At 41.8% G+C, this 24,117-nt stretch overlaps 1 protein-coding gene across 4 annotated transcripts in view; it reads right to left on the bottom strand.

Moving 5' to 3' along the window:
* Window positions 1-24,117, bottom strand: part of macf1a (microtubule actin crosslinking factor 1a) — an 826,555-nt gene that overhangs the window by 35,435 nt on the left and 767,003 nt on the right. For all 4 annotated transcript variants that reach the window (XM_039739817.1, XM_039739818.1, XM_039739819.1 and 1 more), the window contains 3 exons: window positions 19,646-19,748; window positions 19,400-19,563; window positions 19,159-19,321 (listed from right to left, as the gene is read on the bottom strand). In XM_039739817.1, the coding sequence (XP_039595751.1) occupies window positions 19,159-19,321; window positions 19,400-19,563; window positions 19,646-19,748 (430 nt within the window). The remainder of the gene's footprint in view (window positions 1-19,158; window positions 19,322-19,399; window positions 19,564-19,645; window positions 19,749-24,117) is intronic.

Below are 24,117 nucleotides of genomic sequence, written 5' to 3'. Positions count from 1 at the left end.
CTGTGTTTACTAAATCTGGCCTTTTCACTTTTTTTTTACATCAAACAAATACTATCAACTTACTTCAAAATCAATACAGAAAAAACAAGGGGGGAAAAAGAAGTTGAAAAGGGAAAATGCAAAATAAGATTCAACCCACAGTGAAAAAAAAGAAAAAACAGATATTAACATAAAAGAAAAAGACTGAACTTGTTAAATATAACAGAATAATGAACAACTTAAGAGAGTTAACCACAGACCCAGTATGCTGGTTCTATAAAATATCATTGAGTTTTTGCCATGTTTCAAATAAGGTTTGGACATATCCCTTAAGACAGAATTAGTTTTTTCTAATTAAAGATAATACAGAACGGTGTCTATCCACAGAGTTACAGAAGGGGGGCTGTTATTCTATGAGATGAGCAAGGTAAGTCTGCATGCTAGTAGTGTGGCATTGGCAATTAAAATCAATTTAATCCTATAGGCTTTAAAGCCGGCTGGGACTACACCAAATATCCCTGCCAATTGATTAGGAGTGATTGTAACACCATGGCTCTCTGAAAAGTATGTAAAAAACTTTTGTCCAAAATGACATTAATTTAGTGCATTCCCAAAACATACGGTCTAGTGATGCTGGAGCTAGCTGGTAACACTCGTAGGCTGGACCTTGCCCTAGGTACAGTTTAGACAATTTTAAACAAGATAAATGTGATCAAAGAAAGACTTTTCATTGAATTAAGGAATGCTTAACGCATATACAGGGTGGTCCAGATCTAATTATGCAGATCCAGATTGTCTGGATGACTTTGATTTATGCAGGGATGATTGCAGTTCAGCGCGAAGACTATTCTTCATGTCGTCAGTTCGCACACTTCTCAATGGTCCAGGATTTTTCGGGTGATTTTCTATGTAATAAATTTAATAAGTTATAGCGTAATGAAAATTGCATAATTAGATCTGGACCACCCTATAGAATTGGAATGCATTCTATGTATGGCAGAGCTCCAGCCCTTTTTTGAAGTGCTAATTGAAAGGTCCCTTTTACACTATTCCCAAGAACGTTTGAATAGTAGATTCTTTGAAATATTTCTTTATACAGGTAGTCCCCAGGTTACGGACATCCGACCTACGACATACGAATGGGGCCGCAGCTGCGACGCATGTGCCTCAGTAACTGCCGCTCCTGTAATCTTCAGTCTGGGGACACTGCAAGCGGTGGCTGAACGGAGGCGGGAGGGGGGCAATTTCGCTGCTCATGCAGTGTAGTGTCCCTCGGCTGGCTCCTAGAGGTAAGTGGTTTTACTGCCTGCCCCATTCATTCTCGGTGGGCGGCTGGTAATGCTGCAAGCGGTGACCCGGTTGTGGCTGAATGGAGGCCACTGAAGGCGAACGGGGCGGCGGGGGGTAGCACTGTAGTGTGCCTCGGATGGCTGCGTGTTGAATGGGGGCGGTGGTGTTGCAGACGCAGCAGGCAGCATGTTGTAGTGTACTGTTGCGCACATAGTAGGAAGTTGCCTCTTGTCAGTACAGGGTGGCTGAGATCTAATTATGCAGATCCAAATCGTCTGGATGACTTTGATTGATGCAGGGATGATTCCAGTTCTGCGCGAAGACGATTCTTCATGTCTTCAGTTCGCACACTTCTCAATGGTCCGGGATTTTTAAGGTGATTTTGTATGTAATAAACTGAATAAGTTATAGCGTAATGAAAATTGCATAATTATATCTGGCCCACCCTGTACATCAGACGTGCTGAGGACGGGTGCCTTCCTGCTATGATAGCTGTACAGTGCTGTGCAGAAGAGCTCATCTTAACCTTTTGTCTTCACCCTTCAAGAATGTCTCTGAAATACAAATCCATCACCATTGAAAATAAAGTAGAAATAATAAAAAGGTCAGAAAAAGGTGAAACTCCATCATTCATTGGCAGAGCACTTGGATGCAGTCAGTCAACAATAGCATTTATTAAAATAATGTACCTGTTCCGACTTACATACAAATTCAACTTAAATACAAACCTACAGTCCCTATCTCGTACTTAACCCTGGGACTGCCTGTATTGTTGAAATGCTTATCTGAGGCTTCATCAGGATTAACCAATATAGCCCCTGGGAGAGTTGGGTAGGTTTTTTTCAACAAAATTTCTAACAAGTATATAGGGGGGTGGGGAGGGGCTCTAAGTCAGTGTAATCGGGGGGTATTGGTTATAAAGTTTTGTTTATTATGAACATGTTCTTTTTAAGTTTGCATATGCCGGGTCTATGTCCAAATGTCTGTTGATGGTGTTCTCGTTTGATAGAACGATCACAATGACTTAGGCCCCCCCCCCATGTAATTTTTGCTATATATTGCCTTTGATTCTTGTAAGTCTAAGCATTATCCTCTGATTAAGGCCCCTGGCAGGGGCTGAAAGCTCAGGAATAAAAACTACTTTATGATACATGATTTATTTTCTCCCATTGTGGATCTACAGATGCAAATATGCAAACCGTATCACAGACCTTCTCTTCCATACATACAGTATATACAGTGGTACCGCGGTATACGTCTGCTTTGGAATAAGTCCAACTTAGTATACGTCCTGTTTGGACATGAAAAATTTTGCTTGGTATACAAACTTTGTTTGGAATACAACTCGCGTGCTACCTTTGTTTACCTCTCTCGAGACAAAGCCACGACTGCCCTCGAGCATCAGTCTACCAGTTGCTAGCATTTAGTGAACAACCAGCGCTATAACTCTCTGTGGATTTTCACGTGTGTGGTATAGCGGGTCCACAGCTCCTGTCAAAGGCCAGCTTTAAAATAAATAATCACCGCGCTCGCAGCTTGGTGAGGGGGCGTGGTGGTTGTGTGGCTGAAGGTTCTCAAGGCAATTCGCGATGTGGGCGTTTCTCACAAAAGTGCACAGGTGAAAGACCATCCGCATTCGCAATTGTTACTGGGGCTGCTTATCTTGATAAATAGAAGCGTGAGTCGGCTAGAAAGGGAGGAAAAAGAAAGAACGGGAGGCTGAGAGAGAGAGATAGAGAGAGTGCGCGCGCAAATGAAGTAGCTGAAGTAGGCAGAGTTAAGGTCAGCTGCAAGTAGGGCCAGGTAAAAAGGCACCGGGCTTCTTCTTCTTGTTTTTTTTTTTTTTTAAAGAATGTTTCCTGCTGTATTTTAACCTCGTTGTTTTTAAGAAGACTTTTTTCTATTGCTTTTAATCTCCACGTTTCACTTCTGATTTTATGGATTATTTATTGGAACTTTGGAGACTGCACTTTAATTTGAACACCTTATTTTGTTGATTGTTTTAATAAAAGCACTTTGCACTTTTTCACCATCCCCTTGCTTTGTTGTTACCGATGAGCTTAGCAGTGAGGCACATTACCGACGGTGTAGGGTTCAAGGGCTCCCTGACAGCAGATGGGAGCATACAGCATACCCACATCGTCACAACGTTATTTTGTGTTTTCTCATGTAAATTTGAATTGATTGTTGAAAAGTATGAAGGTGGCATGCGTATCCGGGACATGGCTGTTGCATACCGTTTGCCAAGAATGACGGTATCTACGATTGTGAAAAACAGACGTTATTAAAAACTAAAGTGAGGTAAAATTTTCATTTATTTCATCTAATTGCTTTTGTATTTATGTATTTTAGTATTAAGCAGTGTTTAAATTATTTTATACAACCCCATCAATGTATAATATGCCAATAGAAATAGGATTTTTTTTCATGGGAACGGATTAATCATTTTCCCATTATTTCTTATGGGAAAAATTTGTTTGGTATACATCCTGTTTGGTACAAGGACCTGGAACGGATTAAGAACGTATACCGAGGTACCACTGTGTGTGTGTGTGTGTGTGTATATATATATATATATATATATATATATATATATATAGTGTGGAGGACTGCCAGCTTCCCATGCCGGTCCGCACCCCCAGGCCGCCAGGAGGAGCTCTCCCGACAGCAGGATCATGCCCCGAGTTCCAGCAGGGACTTATGGATTATGTAGGGTTTTTACACAGCCCTGCTGGATACCTTGGGGACCACCGGTAGTCACTGTAGGGGAGCTCATGGGCTCTTGTGTGCCCTATAACCCGGGAGTACGTCACAGTCATGTGACAGGAAGTAACGACGTGGACCCGGGTTAAAGAAAAGGACTGTTTGCCCTGACCCAGAAGGAATAAGGAACTGTGGACTGTTGGGACAGGAACACCTCCGGGTCAGGGTCTATAAAAGGACGGTGCCTCAGTCCAGACACTGAGCTGTGCTGGGTGGGAGAGGAGCAAAGTGTCTGGGCGAGGAGGAGAGAGAATATTGTTTATTTGTTGTATTTCATAGTGTATGAGTAGTGTGGAAGGTGCTTTGTGCACGGTGGAAAAGAATAAAAAGTCTTGGACTTTTACCCGGTGTCTGGAGTCATCCCTGAGGGTTCAAGGGAGCACTAGCGCCCCCTACTGCCACAATATATATATAAATATATATATATACAGGAGGACACAGACGTCCCTGGTAATACCCCTGAAACACAGTCTACCTTCACATTGCTCCTTAGCCCTCTCACTTCTCTTGTGAGGTACTCCGCTAAGTTAAAAGCCTTGTGCAGCGCCTGTCAGTTTTGGAATTGATTGTTTTGCTTTTATCTCTCTCTCATTCTCTCTGACATTCTCTGCTCCTAGTGGAACTGTCATCTCTGACTTGTCATGGAGCATATTTAAGCTCTTGAAAAAGAAACAAATGTTTGTTTCCAGTGTTTGAATAAAATTCCTGTTTTCTACAACCTCCTGTGTCTCTGTGCAAAATCTGTGACCCAAGCATGACAAGTGGTACCACAAGTTGTTGCACAGATGGATGCCACCGAAGACTTATTTCGAATGGCTAAAGATTTTGCATTTAACGACTGGAAACTAAACATGGATGTCCCAATCCGTGCACAAATTCAAGATTTGATACATAAAATGCACTGCTGGTTTGAAGGAGACGTGATGGAAAAAGTTGTCATGAATATATTACTGGCCGGGATACCTGCAGTTCTTCGAGATGAATTTCTGTGTCATTATATTAAATCATTAACGATTGGAGGGTTCACAGTCTGCTTGGAGAAAAAGCGTGAGATTTGGTGCTGCTTCACAATCTGTGAACAAATGTCCGGGACATTCTCGTCGCTTCGATCAATGGCTACAACATCGACAAGCTACAGGACCTGAAAATTGAATGGGGTCAGGTAGGCCCCCGGGAAATCAGGTCGTAGATGAGATGCCTATTTCTGGGGAGACAGCAGCAGCAGGCTGGGGAAGACGTGGAAGTTGCAGAGGATATTTCGGCAGCGGAGCCGACCGTAGATGTTTCCGGTGTGATCAACACGGCCACTTGGCAAGAGAATGGCGCTTGTCTCCAGCTCAATCAATGGAAATTGGACTGGCCGAAGTTTGTTGCTCAAATATTACATATGCTTCAGATGAAAAAGATGGCTTGTTAATCCCAGTGAAATTGGGGGGGCAAGAGGTCTCAGCATTGTTGGACTCGGACAGTGACCTTTGTGTTGTCAGACGAGACTGTCTTGATGAAAAATGTCTTAGTGACACTGAGACTGTAAAAATACGCTGTGTACATGGTGATGTTAAAGACTATCAGACATTACTTCTTCATTTAACTTATAAGGGTTGCCACTTTAAAGTTTGGTCTGCTGTTTTAGACTCCTGCCCCTGGCCATTACTCATAGGATGGAGAAATGCCCTCTTTCCTAAACTAATTAATAAATGTCGGGCACCATTTTTCTGGTCTCCTATTGAACTTAGTGGGGGTTGGGACGGGAGAAGAAGAAAATGAGGACGAAGAACTGGTAGCGGCCGGGGAAAATCTAGAGCCCCAATTAGATATTGAACCCGATCTCTCCAGCGAGACAGAGGACACCCACGCCAATTTTCCAGAGTGACAGGCTGGACAATCTACATCTTCTCAGATTGCGAACGCCTCCGAACACAAACCGAGCATTAGCAAACAATCAGATTTTGTGTGTTTGCAGCATAATGATAGCTCATTGGACTATGCATTTAAACAAGCTTGCTCTGCCAGTGACTCTTATTACCAAGAGCGTGATTCCGGGGGCGTGAAAACCCCGCACTTTATAGAAAAGGACGGTTGCCTTTTCAGAGTGATCTCAGATCATTTAAAGGGGGAATTTATTGAACAACTGGTTGGATTCTAACTCGCTAACCTCTCTCTCTCTCATTTCTCCTAGGGCACAAGCAAAGCAGAAAATGGCCGACGGTGGGGTAACTCGCGTTGAAATCGTAGTTGAAGAACTCCAGACACTCGATGAACAGATTCAGAAACTCCTGTCCCGACGGAGATACCTTAGAGATCTGAAGGCCCGGGTGTTGGATAAACCGTCCTTGCCATCTGGAACCGTGAAACATCAACCCAGCGTTGTGCCGACCTCACCCCGCGTCTCGTAGGAGCGGCGCGCTGATGACCTCGTGGATTTCAGCTATGCAGGCGGGGGTTCAAGGCCAGAGCACCTCCATCGGCACAGGCGAGCATCCTATCTCAGAACCGGTCTGACCCTCTCCGCGTCCCCATTTCGCCTTCAGCCCATAGTGATGTAATAGTGGTACGTGATTCTATCGTTAGAAACCTTAATGTCGCATGCCCTAATGCAAAATCGTTTGTTTCTTGTTTTCCGTGCTCGTGTCCGAGATGTAATGAGCGTCGCCAGCAGTCTACAAGAAACACAAGGAGAGGGCAGTTGGATCAATCGTTTTGCATGCCGGTAAACGATATAAGGCACCGACAATCAGAAATCCTGAAGGCTGACTTCGCAGCTTTGATTAAAGACACGAAGGAGAGGACCCCATCGGCAAAGATCTTCTTTGGTCCACTACCTCTCGTCAGGCGATCCAACGAGTACTACAGTCGTCTGCTAGGGTTGAACAACTGGCTACAGGGTTTCTGCAAGAAGAAGGATGTCGGTTTCATCAACAATTAGAATCTCTTTTCGGAAAGGCCGCATCTCTTCAAGCATGATGGCCTGCATCCGAACAGTTTCGCGCCGGGTCCTCTCCGAAAACATATCGAAGGTAATTCGTTTTCTTGACTATCTATCTCTGCTCTTAACCCCTTCGAAATAATACTGTTGTGCTAGGACATGATAATGTTTAATAGAGTCTTCCGTTAAAGTGCACAACATTAATACTGTAATAAGCAATCTCAATGCACGTAGAAAACCTAGGAAATACGGCATAAACTCCAATAATCTAATTAAAATCACTATTTTAGAGGAACAATGTATTAAAACTATAAAACAGATCACAGATTAAACAAAAATACACACAGAGCGCTAATAAAATAATTTAGTTCCTATTCCAAATATCAATAACGCACATAGTATCATCTCTGCACCTCGAAACATTAAATATGGCACTATTAAATGTTAGAGCTTTAACTAACAAAACGTTTTTATCAACGATCTTATTAGTGATAAAAAATAGATCTTATTGCACTAAATGAAACATGGCTTAATTCAGATGCGCTGTTTTAATCGAATCTGCGCCCGGATTACAGTTTTACTCATGCAGACCGCCAGGGAAAAGGGGCGGATTGGCTAACATTTACTCGAGCGATTAAAATGTAAAGATGTCAGTTTTGGTAAGTTCAAGTCCTTTGAGTATCTCGCCGTTGTTATTCATGGAGATTCTCAAGTTCTAGTACTATCCGTGTATAGACCTCCTAAATATAACGTCTTTTTGAGGAATTCTCTGACTTAATGTCGATTTTAATTACTAACTATGACACACTCCTAATAGTTGGCGACTTTAATTTTCATATAGATAATCAGTGTGATCTAAAAGTAAAAGAATTTATGAACCTCCTGGATTCTTTTGATTTGAGACAACTCATAAATCAGCCTACACATAAAGCAGGTCATACATTAGACTTAGTGATTACTAAAGGACTGAAAGTTGATATAAAACAGATCATTGATATTGGTCTATCAGACCATTTTCTTCTACTTTTTAATATAGAAATAATGATAAAAACACTCATGAGAAGCATATTGTTAAAAACGCTTCTTTGACTCGCAGCAGCTTTAAAACTTACAAACATTTTAAGCAATCAGTCCGTTTATAGTGCCAGCTATAATAGCGAGGATAATGTAAATAGTAAGGTGGAAAGATTTAATACTAAAGTGAGAGCTGCTGTTGACATAGTTGCACCTGAAAAGACAGTGAAAAAATCTTCTAGCATTGTTATACCATGGAAGACCCAAAGAGTGTCTGATTTAAAGAGAACATGCCGTAGAGCTGAGCGTCAATGGAGGAAGACTAAACTTACTATCCACCATGAAATATTAAAAGTCAAAATAACAGAATACAATAACACTGTCCGTCTTGAGAGGCTGCTATTTCTCAAGATTATAAATAACAATGCTAGTAATCCCAGAGTCTTATTTTCTACAATTGATCACCTACTAAACCCAGGTAGCTCAAAGGAATGCCTCCTAAGTGCTTCCAGTGAAACCTGTGAGGCTATCGCTGTATTTTTCAATCAAAAAATTAATGATATTAGAAATAACATAGTATATCTCCCCAACACTAAGGATCCTCCTAAACCCCAGCATCCTGTTATAAACAAATTAAACTCTTTCACTAGGATAGATTTACCTGATTTACAAAAAATAATCTCAATTAAAATCCTCCACCTGTCCTTGACCCATACCAACAAGGTTTTTCAAAGAAGTATCAGGCTGCTAATTGATAATGTTCTTGACATAGTAAATTCGTCATTAGATACTGGGGTCTTCCCAGACTGTCTTAAGACTGCTGTAGTTAAACCCCTACTTAAGAAACATAATCTTGACCCTCGCTCTTGAAAATTTTAGACCCATCTCTAACCTGCCTTCTTAAGTAAAGTTCTGAGAAGGCAGTCATTATGCAGTTAAATGACCACCTAAATAAACATGCTATTCTTGATAAATTTCAGTCGGGTTTTAGAACAAATCACAGCACAGAAACTGCACTCGTTAAAGTAGTAAATGACTTGCGGTAAATGCAGACAGAGGCCATTTATCTGTTCTCATCCTCTTAGATCTGAGTGCTGCATTTGACACCATTGATCACAACATTCTTAGAAATCGCCTTAGTCAATGGGTGGGCCTCTCTGGCAGTGTCTTAAATTGGTTTGAATCCTACCTGACAGGGAGAAAATATTTTGTTAGTTGTGGGAATTACAACTCAAGACACATGATATCCATATGGTGTTCCACAAGGCTCTATCCTGGGTCCGCTGTTATTCTCAATCTACATGCTTCCGTTAGGTCAGATTATCTCAGGGCACAACGTGAGCTACCACAGCTATGCTGATGACACACAGCTGTACTTATCAATAGCACCTGATGACCCGATTCTATTGATTCACTAACACAATGTCTGACTTGTATCTCAGAATGGATGAATAGTAATTTTCTCAAGTTAAATAAAGAAAACTGAAATTTAGTGATCAGCAATAATGGATACAATGAGGCTATTAGAAATAAACTGGATACATTAGGATTAAAAGTCAAGACGGAGGTAAAAAGCTTAGGGGTGATTGTTGACTGTAATCTGAATTTTAAATCACATATTAATCAGATCATTAGGACAGCATTTTTCACTTAAGAAACATAAGTAAAGTTAGACCTCTTATATCACTGAAAGATGCTGAGAAATTAGTTCACGCTTTGTTTTCAGTCGACTAGATTACTGTAACGCACTCCTCTCAGGACTACCCAAAAAAGACATAAATCGTTTGCAACTAGTGCAGAATGCAGCTGCTAGAATCCTAACTAGGAAAAGAAAATCAGAACACATTTCTCCAGTTTTGATGTCACTACACTGGTTACCTGTGTCATTCAGGATTGACTTTAAAATTCTGCTTATGGTTTATAAAGCCTTAAATAATCTCGCCCCATCTTATATATCGGAATGTCTGACACCTTATATTCCAAATCGTAACCTCAGATCCTCAAATGAGTGTCTCCTTAGAATTCCAAGAACAAAACTTAAAAGAAGTGGTGAGGCGGCCTTCTGCTGCTATGCACCTAAAATCTGGAATAGCCTGCCAATAGGAATTCGCCAGGCTGATACAGTAGAGCACTTTAAAACACTGCTGAAAACACATTACTTTAACATGGCCTTTTATAACTTCATTTTAACTTAATTTAACTTAATCCTGATACTCTGTATGTTCAATTCATCATAATAACTATTCATGGTGGCTCTAAAATCGTACTGACCCCTACTCTCTTTTTGTTTCTTTTTCCGGTTTCTTTGTGGTGGTGGCCTGCGCCACCTCCACCTACTCAAAGCTTCATGATGCTCCAACAATGATGGATGGATTAAAAGGCAGAAGTCTACGTGACCATCATCATCTAGTCCGTCCGTGAGAACCCTAAATCCAAAGAGGACTGTTTCATTTATGTTAGGTAGAATGCCCAGAGGGAACTGGGCGGTCTCATGGTCTGGAATCCCTACAGATTTTATTTTTTTTCTCCAGCCGTCTGGAGTTTTTTGTTTTTCTGTCCCCTGGCCATTGGACCTTACTCTTATTCGATGTTATTTAATGTTGATTTATTTTATTTTTCTTATTGTGTCTTTTATTTTTCTATTCTTTTTACTGTTTGTATGAAAATGTGCTATATAAATAAATGGTTGTTGTTGTACCTGAAGAACATAGAGAAACTCTTTTGCATCTGGCACACTCTCACATCTTGGGAGGGCACCTTGGTGCTGACAAAACCAGAGAGTGGTTATCAAAATGATTTTATTGGCTGAATATGGGAAAAGATGCTGAATGATTTTGTACTTCATGTCCTGACTGCCAGATCGTCTCCGCTTATAAGCCTCATCGGGCTCCCCTTTGTCTTATGCCCATTTTAGAAGTTCCCTTTCAGCGGGTGGGATTAGATATTGTAGGCCCTTTACCTAAGACTAAGAATGGGTACCAATATGTGATGGTGTTGGTTGACTATGCAACACGATATCCAGAGTTGATTGCCCTGGAAAAGGCCAACTCCTCGGCTGTAGCCAAAGCTCTGTGTGATATTTTTACTCGTGTTGGCATCCCTAGAGAAATCTTAACTGATCAAGGCACACCTTTTACTTCTTGTGTGATGAGACAATTGTGTGACAGCTTTGCTATTAAGAAATTGAGTACCACTGTTTACCATCCACAAACGAATGGTATGACTGAGCGATTTAACAAAACTTTGAAACAGATGATCAGGCGAGTCGCTCATAATGATCCCACAACCTGGGACTCAGTCCTGCCTTTGGTTATGTACACGGTGCCAGAATCACCACAAGCATCCACTGGCTTGAGTCCGTTCGAGATGTTATTCGGCAGACGGCCGCGAGGCATCTTGGATGTGGTAGGAGAGGAATGGATAGATAACGAAACAACAGCCCAACGACCAAGCTTTGCAGATCGGGTAATTTCGTTGCAGGACGGAATTTCTATGCTTTCCTCTATTGCTGTGGAGCATCAACGAGAACAGGAAACTCAGAAGCGTCTTTACGATAGGCGCAGTAAGCTCCGTGAATTCAAACCTGGTGATCGCGTTTTGGTACTGGTTCTGTCCGACCCACACAAATTCTTAGCTGAATGGCAGGGCCCCGCCATTATTGAGGAGCATATGAGTCCGGTAAATTTCAAGGTTAGAATACCAGGCCGGCGCAAACCATTCCAGATTTTACACATTAATCTCTTGAAGGAATGGCATGACCGACAAGAGGTTAAAACTTCCTTGGCTGATGTTTCTCAGACTGATGTTGCCATTGGTAATGATCTTACTGACACGCAAAAGGCAGAACTGTTATCTTTGATCGAAAGGAACACCGATGTCTTTTCAGATTTACCAGGCAAGACTAACATTACAAAACATAAAATCACAACTGAACCCGATGTTCATTTACAGATGCAGCAATTCCGGATACCAGAAGCGCGACGAAATATTGTGAACGAAGAGGTAAAAAAGATGCTGACATTAGGTGTAATTCATGAAAGTAAAAGTGTCTGGTGCAGCCCGGTCGTATTAGTCTCAAAGCAAGACAGTTCGGTTTGCTTCTGTATCGATTTCAGATGCTTGAATAAGGTCTCTAAATTCGATGCTTATCCGATGCTTATCTGATGCCCCGTGTAGATGAACTTTTGGAAAAACTGGGTCAGGCAAGCTATAGCTCCAAGCTCACAAAACGTTATTGGCAGGTGCCTTTAGAGGCTAGCAGTTGTGAGAAAACAGCATTCGCGACTCCTGATGGACTCTATGAATTTACAAGACTCCCGTTTGGTCTTCACGGGCCACCTCTAACTTTTCAGCGTATGATGGATCAGATCCTGCATCCTCATTCTGAATATTCTGGGGCATACCTTGATGATGTCGTGATTTTCAGCAATGATTGGCAAACACACTTAGAGCGGCTTCAAGCTGTTCTTGAAAGCTTGAGACAGGCTGGCCTTACTGCTAACCCTAAGAAATGTAAACTGGGCATGTCTGAGACTCATTACTTAGGTTATTCTATGGGCAAGGGTTTACTTAGGCCACAATTAAGGAAAATAGAAGAAATGCTTGCTTTTCTGGGGCTTGCTGGTTACTACAGAATGCTCATTCCAAATTTTGCACATAGAGCTGCTCCTCTTACAGAACTTACTAAAGGTAGGAAAAACCAACCTCTCTTATGGACAGAAATTTGTGAACGTTATTTCAGCGATTTAAAAAAAGCCTTCTCTTCTTATCCGGTTCTAAGAAACCCGGATTTCACAAAGGATTTTGTCTTACAAACAGACGCTAGTGCATTTGGTGTAGGCGCAGTCCTGTCACAGATTTTTGATGGAGAAGAACATCCAATCACATATTTGAGTAGGAAATTACTTCCTAGGGAGCGTAATTATTCTACAATTGAGAAAGAATGGTTGGCAATTAGGTGGGCTGTGGAAGCGCTTCGTTACTACTTGTGGGGTCAAAATTTCACTTTGGTAACTGATCATGTTCCACTTCAATGGTTATACCGACAGAAAGATACAAACTCTCGCCTCATGAGATGGTTTCTGGGCTTACAACCTTACAATTTCACAGTAAAACATCGACCAGGCTCTGATCACGTCAACGCAGACTCATTATCACGGCTACATAAACTTGAACCTGGTACAGATAGTTGCTTGATTCATGAGAATGCGAATAAAGCTGAGGGGGAGGGTGTAAGCTAGAAGGGTGATCACACCCCAAGATTACACAGACGCCCCTGGGAATACCCCTGAAACACAGTCTACCTTGACATTGCTCCTTAGCCTTCTCACTTGCGCTATAACACGTGATAAACCCCTCACGCTGTACTCCGCTAACTTATAAGCCTTGTGCAGCGCCTGTCAGTTTTGGAATTGATTGTTTTGCTTTTCTCTATCTCGCTCTCTCTCTCTCTCTCCGACATTCTCTGCTCCTAGCGGAACTGTCATTTCTAAGTCATGGAGCATGTTTAAGCTCTTGAAAAAGAAACAAATGTTTGTTTGCAGTGTTTGAATAAAATTACTGTTTTCTACAACCTCCTGTGTCTCTTTGCAAAATCTGTGACCCAAGTGTGACTATATATATATATATATATATATATATATATATATATATATATATATATATACACACCTATATATACACATCTATACTAAACTGACTGACTGACTCATCACTAATTCTCCAACTTCCCGTGTAGGTAGAAGGCTGAAACTTGGCAGGCTTATTCCTTACAGCTTACTTACAAAAGTTAAGCAGGTTTCATTTCAAAATTCTACATGTTACGGTCATAATGGTCGACAACATCCGCCATGTTGAACTTTCTTATTTACAGCCCCATCTTCACGAAATTTGGTAGGCGGCTTCCCTGCGCTAACCGCAACCAATGTACGTACTTATTTTGGTGGTATGACGCCACTGTCGGCCGCCATATTGAACTTTCCAACGTTTCTAATTCTCCAACTTCCCGTGTAGGTAGAAGGCTGAAATTTGGCATGCTCATTCCTTACAGCTTACTTACAAAAGTTAAGCAGGTTTCATTTCGAAATTCTACGCGTAACGGTCAACAACGTCTGCCATGTTGAACTTTCTTATTTATGACCCCATCTTCATGAAATTTGGCAGGCGGCTTCCCTGCGCTAACCGAAACCAATGTACGTACTTATTTCGGTGGTATGATGCCACTGTCGGCCGCCATATTGAACTTTTCAATGGTCTTTGTTACTTATGGGCCCATCTTCAAGAAATTTGGTACGCGGGTTCCCAACGCTAACTGAATCCTACTTACGTACATATATACGTCCATAGCCTGCAGCTCAGTCACTGTGTGAGGCGGCGTTGGGTCCCCAATCCCAACGTCTCTCACGTTGTTGGCTGCCTGCCTATATAAGGCCGCCTGTCGCTCAGGTCTCTACATTCTCTTCCTTGCTTCGCCACGGGATTCACGTCTCCGTGGTGATAACTACAGCCTTTTTATTTAATCCACGGCTTCTTCCCGGTTTTATTGTTCGTTTATTACGATTATAGTTGTTGTTTAGGTATTTTAGATTTACTTTAAATTGTTCAGGTACCCATTTCCTTTATCATTCCAACCGTACCCTCATTAACATGTCTATCGAGGTGATCACCATTGATCAAAGAACTGTCACTTACCGAGTGGTTTCCATGCCCGGAGATGGCACCTATCTTTTCCATTCTCTGTGTTACATATCTGTGGCCATTTCAGGCTCACACTTGATATCCGGAGGAACATTGTGTCTTATGTATTGAATGACTGGGACATGTTCAAGGTGTGGACTGATGACGGTACAGGAGATAATTTTACTACACAGGAGCACTATAAGAGTGAAATGCTTAAGCTCTTCACCTATGGATCTGCATGTGAGTTGATGGCTGCCGCTGAATTGTTCGGTTGTCGCTTTCAAGTGTACCGAAATGGCCAAATATTTTACACCTTTCGACAACCGCCAATGCCTCTTAAACATCTTAGATTCAAAGGTGACGATTTCAGTAGTGGACACATTAATGTTTATGAATGTTATAAACTCTCAAAAGCTGGATGTGAAGTTATCGATGAAACCAGTTGTATACTTACAACGCTTGACAGATGCCAAATGTCTCTTCAACACAAGTCATACAAATACTGTCATAATTGAAACAAAACATGAAACTCAAACCGATTATGACAGCAGCAATCCAAGCTGTGGGATTTAAAACAAGATTACTGTTCACATGGCAAACTGTACGTTGCATGCTGAAGAGTAAGCTCAGAGCACAGCTTGGTCATATTACAACCAGAGGGCTAAACTCACAATGTGGTATACAAAGAGATCCTTAACAAATAATTATTGGTATATTTTCCCTCAGTTTAAAAAGGTTTAATTTTCTTCTTAATAAAATTTTAAGGCAGTACTTAGCAAGTGGCGTAGCTGGGTATTTTGCTAGTATATATATATATATATATATATATATATATATATATATACACATACATACAGTATCGCACAAAAAGTGAGTATTTTGTTATATCTTTTCATGGGACAACACTGAATATATCACACTTTGATGCAATGTAGTCAGTGTACAGCTTGTATAACAGTGTAAATTTGCTGTCCCCTCAAAGTAACTCAACACACAGCCATTAATGTCTAAACCAATGGCAACAAAAGTGAGTACACCCCTAAGTGAAAAATGACCAAATTGTGCCCAAAGTGTCAATATTTTGTGTGGCCACCATTGTTTTCCACCACTGCCTTAACTCTCTTGGGCATGGAGTTCACCAGAGCTTCACAGGTTACCACTTGAATCCTCTTCCACTCCTCCATGACAACATCACGGAGCTGGTGTATGTCAGATACCTTCCACTCCTGCACCTTCCATCTGAGGATGAGACACAGATGCTCAAAAATGTTTAGGTCTGAAGACATGTTTGGCCAGTCCAGCACCTTTACCCTCAGTTTCTTTAGCAAGGCAGTGGTCGTCTTGGAGATGTGTTTGGGGTCGTTATGTTGGAATATTGCTCTGCGGCCCAGTTTCTGAAGGGAGGGGATCATGTTCTGCTTCAGTATGTCACAGCTACAATGAACTGTAGCTCCCCAGTGCCAGCAGCACTCATGCAGCCCCAAACCATGACACTCCCACCACCATGCTTGACTGTAGGCAAGACAAACTTGTCTTTGTACTCCTCACCTGGTTGCCACCACACCATCTGAACCAAATAAGTTTATCTTGGTCTCATCAGACCACAGGGCACGGTTCCAGTAATCCATGTCCTTAGTCTGCTTGTCTTGAGCAAACTGTTTGCAGGCTTTCTTGTGCATCATCTTTAGAAGAGGCTTCCTTCTGGGACGACAGCCATGCAGACCAATTTGATGCAGTGTGTGGCATATGGTCTGATCACTGACAGGCTGACCCCCCACCCCTTCAACCTCTGCAGCAATGCTGACAGCACTCATACATCTATTTTCAAAAGACAACCTTTGGAAATGACGCTGAGCATGTGCACTCAACTTCTTTGATTGACCATGGCGAGGCCTCTTCTGAGTGGAACCTGTCCTGTTAAAACGCAGTATAAGTCTTGACCACTGTGCTGCAGCTCAGTTTCAGGGTGTTGGCAAATTTCTTATAGCCTAGGCCATCTTTATGTAGAGCAACAATTCCTTTTTCTCAGATCCTCAGAGTTCTTTGCCATGACTTGCCATATTGAACGTCCAGTGACCAGTATGAGAGAGTGTGAGAGCGATAACACCAAATTTAACACACCTGCTCCCCATTCACACTTGAGACTTTGTAATACTAACGAATCACAGGACACCGGGGAGGAAAAATGGCTAATTGGGCAAAATTTGGGCATTTTTCACTTAGGGGTGTACTGACTTTTGTTGCCAGTGGTTTAGACATTAATGGCTGTGTGTTGAGTTATTTTGAGGGGACTGCAAATTTACACTGTTATACAAGCTGTACACTGACTACTTTATATTGTATCAAAGTGTCATATCTTCAGTGTTGTCCAAAAATGTGAGGGGTGTACTATATATATATATGTATGTATGTATGTATTGTGGCAGATTGTTGGGGTTCTTTCCTGGCCAGGATGCCTGGAAGGACCAGAAAGGGACATGAATAGCTTCCGGGTCACGAGGGGGCAACCGCCCTTGACTAGGAGAGGACCACGGGAGAGGAGCAAAGAGGTTTTGGCCTGTTTGGACCTGTGGCCACTGCCAGAGGGTGCCTCAAACCTCGTGGGACCCGAAGAACTGTTACTTCCGCCACACCAGGCAAGATGGCAGATGAATCTGCCAGGGACGCCCAGAGTGCTTCCGGTGCAAAAGGCAGCACTTCTTCTTCTTTTTTACCGTGTCCTGTTCGGCTGTGAAGCAATCAGAATTGATGTCTGAATGCTGGCGACTAGCCTTACAGTTTTTCTCTCAGGTGGAGCAGTACAGCTTCTGCCGACGTCACGCCTGATACCAAAACTTTATTAAAAATATTTTCAGATGTTTTTAAGATTCGAATCGGACACGGAGACAAAAGTGAAAGAAAAAGAAGAGAGAGAAGGAAGAGATGCAGGTAAAGGGGGAATGGGGGGTTTTCGTATAGAATAAACAATAAATGAACCAGAATCCGCTTCTAGACCTGCAGAAAGAGGGGGAACAAACCACAAGACAAAAACATTGCTGCATCAGCTACATGAAGATATATAAAAGTAAAAATGTTTGCTGACAATCATACAGTAATTATTACTAAGGCATTTAGGGCCAACCACAACCTTAGATCATGTGCTGAAGATGTCCAAGTCATACTTATGAAATCACCATGTGAGCAACTGTGTGCGTACACACGCTTGTATGTGTAAGGTTTCTCTATAGGAGCGTCCAATAGTGAGTGTGAAGGGCCACAGACCTGCCCCAAAAGCAGCGGAAGATGGAGGGAGTTCCAAGCCCAGAGATCCAGAGGTCACCCCAGGCTGGAGACCCCTGGGAGGCCGTCAACAGAGAAGCCCCAACCCCCACTCGAGAGGCACAGAGGATCACCCCTGGGGGCCACAACCAGCAGAGTCCCAGGAGATATCAACGGCAAGCCCTCAGGCCCGCCCGCAGCTGCTCACCCCCGAGTCGGCCGGGCCCGGAACCCAGCAGCCCGGGACCCAAGGGCGACCCACCCCGCCGAGGACCCAACAGAGCCCAGGGAACCAGATCTCACCAGGCAGCCACCGGGAGCGACCAGACAGATGCTTAAGGCAGATGTTGTAGTATTGCCAGATGTCCCAGGAGAGGGGAGGAGTCCAAAACCCAACCTGACATATACAGTCACACACAAACACAGTCATACACTCCCTCCCTCATGCTCTCACATACACATACAACCCAAGACTTACAAGGATGTACGCCAGACACCCATTCACACTCCCCATACACACCCTACTAACTCTGGTCCCGGTGCTGCCGTACCTGAGGTACAACCATTCCCGGACGCCAGAGCTAGCCCCGTTCCGCAGGGGTAATAGTGAGCAGGCACCCCCGTCCAACGCAGAGCAAAGCAACCCTCCACTCCAGACCACAGGCAGACGGAAGTGCTGCCGGAAGGCCGTCATCAGCTGCCTGGAGCACATCCGGAAGGGAATAAAAGGCCCCACCTCCTTGCAATCGGGAAGCTTGAGTCGGGAGTGGGGGCAGGATGAAGCTCCCACGGCCAAGGACTGAGGAAGAGAAGTGATTATTGTGGTGATTAATTAGCTGTGTGCATTGTGTGGTGTTCGGTACTGTGAACCTGTACTTAGGGGTGATTAATAAACGTGTGCCTTTTTATAAAGATGTGGACTCCGGGCAAGTCTCACAGTATGCATGTGTATATATATATATATATATATATATATATATATATACACACACACACACAGTATATATACATGCACATATATACACATACATATTATATATATATATATATATATATATATATATATATATATATATATATATATATATATATATATATACACACACACCTGTATATATATATATATACACACATATAAATAAGTATGTTTAAAACAGAGTTCCATTTATTGTCTAAAAGAGGAATTTCAGTCAGTTAATATCTCATTTTCTTTGTACTGTCTCTTTTAATGTACTTGGATTTTGACTTACTAGATGACAGAATCCCATCAATGAACTCCTGCCTTGTTATCTTTCCATCTTGGTCTTTGTCAATTCGCCGGAAGAAATCCATTACACGAGATTTTTTGTGGTTCATCCAACGCATGTATTTCTTGCGCCACATATCAAAATCAAAATTTGCAAACTCCTTTAGCTAGTAAAAAAGGAAAAAAAAAACAATGTGTTTTACTTGTATTTGTTGTTTTTCCTCCTGAATCATTTAATACCATACCTCTTCCAATCTGTCAAGGGCATCATTTAGCTTTCGTTGTCTGTCCAAAGCAAGAAGCCAAACTTGCTGCCACCGAGCTGAAAGCTGAGTGAGCTTCGGATTCTTAGTCTCTGCTTGAGTATTTGGGGGAAGCACCACCAAAATGCCACGACTAAAGAATTTTCCTAGTAAAACAAAAAATACATAAGATCTAAAAATACACAGTGGATATAAGGATACTTTATAAAGACAGAAAGTATAACTTACGGGTTTGTGATTTATCTTGTGATGAATCATTTGCTTTCCTTTTGTAGGTTTTTGTCACTTTGTCTACATCTGGTTGCTTTCGTGTCATTTCCTCCATAAATGACTAAAAGGTAAAAGATACAGAGAAAGTACAGTCAAAGATATACCCAATTTGGATGAATCTTGAAATATTTGTACTTTACAACTCAGCTGTGCTGCGTTATCTGCAACTTGTGCTGCACTTCGAACATTTAAAAGCCTGTACAGCAGCTGTCCTACTGATTGTGTTTTATTTCTGGCCCTGGGCGTGGTTGAATGTTTTGGCACAATGTCCCGAAATGAGAGTTCTTCATATTTTTTAGATAATAATTTAAAAATGGAATAAGTATCTGAAAATCTAACAACATCACATTAACATCTGATAAATTCTGAAAAGAATAATACCAAACATTTAGTACTTTATTTATGTATTTGCAGTGCATCCGGAAAGTATTCACAGCGCATCACTTTTTCCACAATTTGTTATGTTACAGCCTTATTCCAAAATTGATTAAATTCATTTTTTTCCTCAGAATTCTACACACAACACCCCATAATGACAACGTTAAAAAAGTTTACTTGAGATTTTTGCAAATTTATTAAAAATAAAAAAATTGAGAAAGCACATGTACATAATTATTCACAGCCTTTGCCATGAAGCTCAAAATTGAGCTCAGGTCCATCCTGTTTCCCCTGATCATCCTTGAGATGTTTCTGCAGCTTAATTGGAGTCCACCTGTGGTAAATTCAGTTGGACATGATTTGGAAAGGCAGACACCTGTCTATATAAGGTCCCACAGTTGGCAGTTCATGTCAGAGCACAAACCAAGCATGAAGTCAAAGGAATTGTCTGTAGACCTCCGAGACAGGATTGTCTCGAGGCACAAATCTGGGGAAGGTTACAGAAACATTTCTGCTCTTTGAAGGTTCCTATGAGCACAGTGGCCTCCATCATCAGTAACTGGAAGAAGTTCGAAACCACCAGGACTCTTCCTAGAGCTGGCCAGCCATCCAAACTGAGTGATCAGGGGAGAAGGGCCTTAGTCAGGGAGGTGACCAAGAACCCCATGGTCACTCTGTCAGAGCTCCTCTGTGGAGAGAGGAGAACCTTCCAGAAGGACAACCATCTCTGCAGCAATCCACCAATCAGGCCTGTATGGTAGAGTGGCCAGACAAAAGCCACTCCTTAGTAAAAGGCACATGGCAGCCCACCTGGAGTTTGCCAAAAGGCACCTGAAGGACTCTCAGACCATGAGAAACAAAATTCTCTGGTCTGATGAGACAAAGATTGAACTCTTTGATGTGAATGCCAGGCGTCACGTTTGGAGGAAACCAGGCACCGCTCATCACCAGGCCAATACCATCCGTACAGTGAAGCATGGTGGTGGAAGCATCATGCTGTGGGGATGTCTTTCAGTTGCAGGAACTGGATGAATGTACAGAGACATCCTGGATGAAAACCTGCTCCAGAGCGCTCTTGACCTCAGACTGGGGCGACGGTTCATCTTTCAGTAGGACAACGACCCTAAGCACACAGCCAATATATCAAAGGAGTGGCTTCAGGACAACTCTGTGAATATCCTTGAGTGGCCCAGCCAGAGCCCAGCCCAGCCCATCCGATTGAACATCTCTGAAGAGATCTTAAAATGGCTGTGCACCAACGCTTCCCATCCAACCTGATGGAGCTTGAAAGGTGCTGCAAAGAGCAATGGGCGAAACTGGCCAAGGATAGGTGTGCCAAGGTTGTGGCATCATATTCAACAAGACTTGAGGCTGTAATTGCTCCCAAAGGTGCATCGACAAAGTATTGAGCAAAGGCTGTGAATACTTATGTACATGTGATTTCTCAATTATTTTATTTTAATAAATTTGCAAAAACCTCAAGTAAACTTTTTTCGCATTGTCATTATGGGGTGTTGTGTGTAGAATTCCGAGGAAAAAATTAATTTAATCCATTTTGGAATAAGGCTGTAACATAACAAAATGTGGAAAAAGTGATGTGCTGTGAATACTTTCCGGATGCACTGTATATAAAAAAGACAAACAGCAAGACAGGGTCCCAGTTTGAATCCAGACCTGAGTGCTTTGGGAACAGACTATTCATCTACCTTCAAGGACCACCACAGTGATTCCAATTATACATGTGCACAATGGCATTCTACACATAAACAGAAACACACATTTAAGGTTATTGTAATTTTAGTAAATCAAGCTCCAATTTTTTTGTGAGCTAGTGTGAAAGAGAACACAGTGTTAATTATGATTCATAACTGGCATTGACAATATCATTGTTCCTGTAATGCTTACTAGTTAGTACAAATTAGAGAGAAAAATCTCAATTTTGAGCTTCATGGCAAAGGCTGTGAATACTTATGTACATGTGATTTCTCAATTTTTTTATTTTAATAAATTTGCAAAAACCTCAAGTAAACGTTTTTCGCATTGTCATTATGGGGTGTTGTGTGTAGAATTCCGAGGAAAAAATTAATTTAATCCATTTTGGAATAAGGCTGTAACATAACAAAATGTGGAAAAAGTGATGTGCTGTGAATACTTTCCGGATGCACTATATATATATATATATATATATATATATATATATATATATATACACAGTTGTGCTTGAAGTTTGTGAACCCTTTAGAATTTTCTATATTTCTGCATAAATATGACCTAAAACATCATCGGATTTTCACTCAAGTCCTAAAAGTAGATAAAGAGAAACTAGTTAAACAAATGAGACAAAAATATTATACTTGGTCATTTATTTATTAAGGAAAATGATCGAATATTACATATTTGTGAGTGGCAAAAGTATGTGAACCTTTGCTTTCAGTATCTGGTGTGACACCCCTTTGCAGCAATAACTGCAACTAAACGTTTCCGGTAACTTTTGATCATTCCTGCACACCAGCTTGGAGGAATTTTAGCCCATTCCTCGGTACAGAACAGCTTCAACTCTGGGATGTTGGTGGGTTTCCTCACATTAACTGCTCGCTTCAGGTCCCTCCACAACATTTCGATTGGATTAAGGTCAGGACTTTGACTTGGTCATTCCAAAACATTAACTTTATTCTTCTTTAAAAATTCTTTGGTTGAACGACTTGTGTGCTTAGGGTCATTGTCTTGCTGCATGACACACCTTATCTTGAGATTCAGTTCATGGACAGATGTCCTGACATTTTCCTTTAGAATTCTCTGATATAATTCAGAATTCATCGTTCCATCAATGAAGGTAAGCCGTCCTGGCCCAGATACAGCAAAACAGGCCCAAAGCATGATACTACCACCACCATGTTTCACAGATGGGATAAGGTTCTTATGCTGGAATGCAGTGTTTTCCTTTCTCCAAACATAACGCTTTTCATTTAAACCAAAAAGTTCTATTTTGGTCTCATCCGTCCATAAAACATTCTTCCAATAGCCTTCTGGTTTGTCCACGTGATCGTTAGCAAACTGCAGACGAGCAGCAATGTTTTTTTTGGAGAGCAGTGGCTTTCTCCTAGCAACCCTGCCATGCACACCACTGTTGTTCAGTGTTCTCCTGATGGTGGACTCATGAACATTAGCCAATGTGAGAGAGGCCTTCAGTTGCTTAGAAGTTACACTGGGGTCCTTTGTGACCTCGCCGACTATTACATGCCTTGCTCTTGGAGTGATCTTTGTTGGTCGACCACTCCTGGGGAGTGTAACAATGGTCTTGAATTTCCTCCATTTGTACACAATCTGTCTGATTGTGGATTGGTGGAGTCCAAACTCATTAGAGATGGTTTTGTAACCTTTTCCAGCATGATGAGCATAAACAACTCTTTTTCTGAGGTCCTCAGAAATCTCCTTTGTTCGTGCCATGATATACTTCCACAGACATGTGTTGTGAAGAGCAGACTTAGATAGATCCCTGTTCTTTAAATAACACAGGGTGCCCACCCACACCTGATTGTCATCCCATTGATTGAAAACACCTGACTCTAATTTCACCTTCAAACTAATTTTATTATCATTACCTCACTTTAACTCATGACTAGATCGCCTGATCTGGTAAGCTCTACTTCAAATTTTTCAGGTACCTTGTATTGCAGTTTGCTGTGTAGCTGTTTACCACTAGTGGTGCATTTCTTTTTGCTACAGCTAGTCTAGCTTTTTGTTGACTCACCTTCATATTTGCAAAGTAAAATCTATTAAGTATACTTCCTGGGTTGTACTGGTCTCTGCTAGTGGTACATTTCTTGTGTTTTACTGCTTCTGCTATTGCACCAAATTAAACACTGCATTATAATGTTGTTAGTCCCATAAAGCACCTTTATATGCATAGTGTTAATGCCACTTGTAATGGACGGCAAGCATGGGCTGGCTTCCTGGCTGAGATGGTTCAAGGTTTCTTACCTGGCCAGGAGGCTGGCCCAACAAACTGGCAGGGCAGCCTTTCCACAGCCAGGAGATGGACAAAAGTGGAT

Source organism: Polypterus senegalus, chromosome 17 (assembly GCF_016835505.1).
Source record: "Polypterus senegalus isolate Bchr_013 chromosome 17, ASM1683550v1, whole genome shotgun sequence".
Classification (NCBI taxonomy): Eukaryota; Metazoa; Chordata; class Cladistia; order Polypteriformes; family Polypteridae; genus Polypterus; species Polypterus senegalus.
The sequence above is the reverse complement of the archived record's forward strand: the minus strand, read 5'-3'. Positions and strand labels throughout refer to the sequence as shown.